The sequence below is a fragment of the Rhopalosiphum maidis genome, chromosome 3 (genome assembly GCF_003676215.2).
Source record: "Rhopalosiphum maidis isolate BTI-1 chromosome 3, ASM367621v3, whole genome shotgun sequence".
NCBI lineage: Eukaryota > Metazoa > Arthropoda > Insecta > Hemiptera > Aphididae > Rhopalosiphum > Rhopalosiphum maidis.
This window is the reverse complement of record NC_040879.1, coordinates 5,200,127-5,205,009: the sequence shown is the minus strand read 5'-3', so window position 1 is coordinate 5,205,009 and position 4,883 is coordinate 5,200,127. Positions and strand designations below refer to the sequence as shown.

The window sequence follows — 4,883 nt, the reverse complement described above, 5'->3', positions numbered from 1 at the left end:
ATGATCGAAAATCCTTTGTCAGAGAATATAAAACAGGAAAGTGAGTAATAATCAATGTGTATCGATTAAATAATAATTACTCAATTCCCGTAGCGTTGTCGATTTGTAACAAAAAAAAATAAATGTTAAATTATTATAACTATTATTTTATATTTGTTTTAATTTATCATAACAATTTATGCTATAAATCTAGTTTACGACCCAAGCTCGTTTTCAATTATATTTTTTTCAAAATGCGTGTTTTAAGGCACTGAATTTGTATGTTTGAAAAAGTTGTCGCTCATTTTTACAACGGAAGTTATACAAAAAAACCGTAAAACAATTGATTTTTTGAAATATGGTATCCTCAATAAAAATTATAAAAAACTACTTTTTTTAAAAGTGTGACTTGTACGTTGTTTGTGAGTAATCGCAATGAGCGATTGATCCAATACAGTTTCGAGATGCGCTCAAAATGCATTTGATTTTACCCAGTGACTTATTTTAGGTGGTTTTGCATAACAAATCGAGGAAATTTTTTTTTTTTAAAACTGAACAACATGATCGTCTGTATGTGTATTAAAAACAGCAATATACTGGAATGTCATTTCAATAATCAAAAATTTAAAAATGTGGAAGAAATCGATGATACCACGATATTTAAAAAGAATCAATTGTTTTCCAGTATTTTTGGTATATCATAAAAAGTAAGTACAATAGCCAAAATGTGATTGCTTCAAAAAATCAATTGTTCTCCGGTTTAGTATAACTTCTGTAATAAAAAAGAGCGACAATTTTTTCAAACACATTCAAATTCAGTCCCTTAAAACACACATTTTGAAATAAAAAAATTTGAAAAACGAGCTTGGGCGTAAACTAGATTTTTTCCAAATTAATTAACTTATAATTATAACTACCATGATTGTTATAATCATATAAATTTTAATCCTCAATTATAATAATAATAATACAGATAACATAGTATACATAAAGGGTATTAAAAGGATTTGGTGGGGGATTTTGAAAATTTGATAAGCATATTAACTGGCTTCTGATATAATAAACCAATCTGGTTGGTTTCACCATTTTATTTCGATAATTAAACAATCGTGATTTCGATAGTGAAGTGACACTACCATGTATTATAACTTTACTACCTTGGTTATAACCTAATTTTTGATCATTGCAACAACATAGGTGGTGACATTATCTCACCAACACAATTATATATGCATGTAAAATAAACGAAAACAAAAGTATAATACGCTTAAACGAATTAATTGTCTTTATATGTTTTGCAGCCCAGAATAGTTTAAATGGTAATCTATGTTCTCCACTTGGATTAAGGGTACCATTTGAAGTTGCTATTATACAAGCAGCGAAGAAATTGTTCGGATGCACCTACTTAGAGCGCAATACGAGCATAAGCCCAGCTCCAATACTTAATTTGTGGCTTGAACGTCCGGTTATAATCGGCAAACATGGACATTGTAAAAACGTTAATAGTACGTATAACGAATTATTATTATTGATGCAAGCAATTCCGTTAATGAAGTCCGTTACAATTATTATATATCTATATTATATTGTTTTTTTAAAGATACATATAACAATCGTGATTTAAGATATAACCTAACCAATATTTGTAGAGATATAGTATATTTTACTTACAAAATTTTGAGAAAAATGTACTCTCAAGACAGATAATGTCCCGCTCCACTACTCACTTATCTATCATAACTTTAGGAACAGTATTAGAGAATATTTTTACATCACAAAAATGTTGTTATAAGTTAAACGATATCAAATATCAAAATATTGTTGCTTTCTTATAAACTTTCTCTTATAATATTATAGTCCTCAATTATCCTCCCGTATACAAAACCACTTAGGCAGTAATACGTCTCGTGTGGGATGTACACACACGTGATATCGTGCTCACTGCTCTCCACAGGTTAAACATAAACATAACTATAAATAATTTCTGAACAAAATATTTATCAAACTAACGTATTTGTTCTGTATTTGTACTCCATCAGACATGGACCACTTCCTTTTTGAGTGTGTATCAAAAAGGGCACCGACTAGGAATGACGAGATTGATAAAGGCTGGAATTATATAATTCTGTTAGATCATACTAATTACAACTCAAATAAAAGTTACAACAACCTGGTATTCAGATGTGCAGTGAGTATATTATTTGTAAATTGTATTTATTAATTAATGGCTAGGAGGTGAACATGTGGTGATCATTTTTATACACACATAGGTTATTCATTTATTCGCGGGTGGTTCGTGATATAATACGTATTGTTAGAAATATATTTTATTTTTTCAGTGAGTACAAAATTAATACAGAAATAGATACAAACAAACAAAATATTATAATTCACTTAAAAAGTGAAGCAGGATATATTAAAATAGTAGAAATGTGCACCACTAGCAAACAATAACTATGTACATTGTTGAAATGTTTTAATTTATAATTTTTGAAATTATTAGGACCGTATGCTATATATTCCTACATAAAAATGAAACAAAAACTATTTACTTTTTTTACTTTACATTTCTCTAATTATATTTTACGGTTCGGCCTACAGGTATACGATGTGCATGATGGTCGTGCTGAGGGAGTAAAGATAATTCGGATGGCGATCAGCGCGCCAAGCCGAGGCCAATTTGACGAAAGTCAATGCCAAGGTCTATCAAAAACTATGGGAAAATATGACCTACCACGGATTCCAGAGGGGCGGCGAACTTGGCCTGATGGGTCTATGTATTTGTATTTGGTTGGAAAACCACCCCGTGATGAACCTCCTAAAAAGAAAGGCGAAATCGTTAAATCCAGTCGTCCAACAACTACAACGAAACCTATAATAACTTCAAGGTATATTAAATATTAATTATGATACTATTTTAACAATTTAATATAATCTAGTTCAATTGCAAAATTGAAAAATATTTTAACTGCCAAATAGTATGTTTGTTTTAAAATATTCAGTTTTTAAACTGTAATTTTAAATTTTTTTGACAGTTAGGTATATATATTTTTTTAGATTCTGAACGGTGCGATTCATATGTTGATTTTACATTGAAATTTCCGATTTATGTATTGTACAATTTTTGAGTAAAAAAAATTGAAAATTGAGTACAAGATTTATAATGAGTTTCTTTACTATAAATTAAAATTAGTTCAATTTCACATTTATTTTTATAAGTGACTATAATGTTTATGATATCAGATATTTACTTGTAATAAAATAATTTGTCCACTTATGTTTATTCTTATTAAAAAATTATTTAAAAGATTTAATACACCTAATGCAATTAAATAGACAATAACGAGGTACATGCAATACTTTTTACATAGTAGAGGGATTCTCTGGTTAGTAAAAATAATTATAATATTAAACAATCACTATGAGTACTGGGAATTTATAAATGAAATATATATATAACAATTTATTATCAGAATGTACATAGTATTCAAATAACACAGGGGTATTTTTATTTTCATTGTCTAAAAATCAATTTTGTTATAATGTATTTTACAGTGATAAGAAGAATGCAATAACAACAATCACAACCACAACTACAACAACTGAAATGCCAGAAGATGTTAATTTTTATGTGGGCCAACCACCAGAATGGTAAAATTTATAAAATAGCTTAATCTTAGAGCAATTGTTATTCTATCTATATTAGTACATATTAGTCATATTATAAATATTTAATTATTTGTAATACAATTGATATAGAATTAAAATTAATTTATCAAAATTATCAGTACTGTCAATAAGTATATTTTTTTTATGTTTCTAATGTTATTTCAACTTACTCTTTTCATTATGATCTGGGACAAATGTTGTATATTTTATATGTCTTTTAGTCTACAATATTTTATGAATTCCATGTAATTTGGAATACTGTGAATGCGGCTTCATTGTATAGCCAAACTAACAATGTCCATTCCTAATAAATTATCTTTATGAGTACTGTATAAATACTTTATTATTTATAAAACATTTAAATTTAATTATTTTCCGAATAAATAAAATGTAAATATAGCAATACAGTATAGGCATGTATAATATGGATGTCATCATCATAAATAATGTGAAAAAAAATTTAAGGTTACTCAAATTGTATTTCAAAAATCCACTGTTTATGTAAATAGCATATTGACTTTTTGTATATTCTGTGTAGGTAACTTTCTGACAAGTTGATTCTTGAAGTACATTGATGAATCAATCGGTTAGTTGGAATATTCCTGTAGCAAAAAAATTACATTCAAGTTTCCACGTGTAATCTAATATAAACAAAAACGTCTACAAAAAATATAAGTTATTTTGTACATATATAATTTTATAACTTTTTTTATGCACAAGACACAATAAGTCTTCCAATTCTATTGTATATATACAATATATTGTTATGTATTAAAATAATCGAATTTGAGGTGAACTTTTGTCTAATACTAAATAATATTAGTAATTAATAATTAATATCATTGAAATTCTAAAAAATGAATTCTCCAAAGCAAATTTTAATATTATAATTTTGTCATGTGAATTTTTATTCTAAATTTATTATTTATTATTATTTTATTATTAATCATTATTAACTATAAAATGTCTTATAAAGCACTACATCAAATACTTTTTTTTACACTAGTAACTAAATGTATTATATTAAGTATTTTTGTAAAAAGCACTAAACACTATGTTTTCTAATTAATTTATTCTTTTTAGTTTAATATACATTTTCTATATTCAATCTCCAGTTATGTCAAATAAAAAATATGTGTTAATGTTTCGGGTACTTTTTTTTTGTTAGACTTTTTCATATAGTTATGATGTATAATACCTGATATTTTACTTATGGAATTAAATTGTGGAATAAA

At 26.5% G+C, this 4,883-nt stretch overlaps 1 protein-coding gene across 1 annotated transcript; it reads left to right on the top strand.

Moving 5' to 3' along the window:
* On the top strand, positions 1–4,359 carry LOC113560097. Its single transcript, XM_026965873.1, has 6 exons — positions 1–40; positions 1,281–1,484; positions 2,019–2,167; positions 2,581–2,867; positions 3,535–3,630; positions 4,187–4,359. The coding sequence occupies exons 1-6, from the start codon at positions 1–3 to the stop codon at positions 4,188–4,190; spliced, it is 780 nt and encodes a 259-aa protein (XP_026821674.1). The 3' UTR covers positions 4,191–4,359.
* The last annotated feature ends 524 nt before the right edge of the window (positions 4,360–4,883 follow it).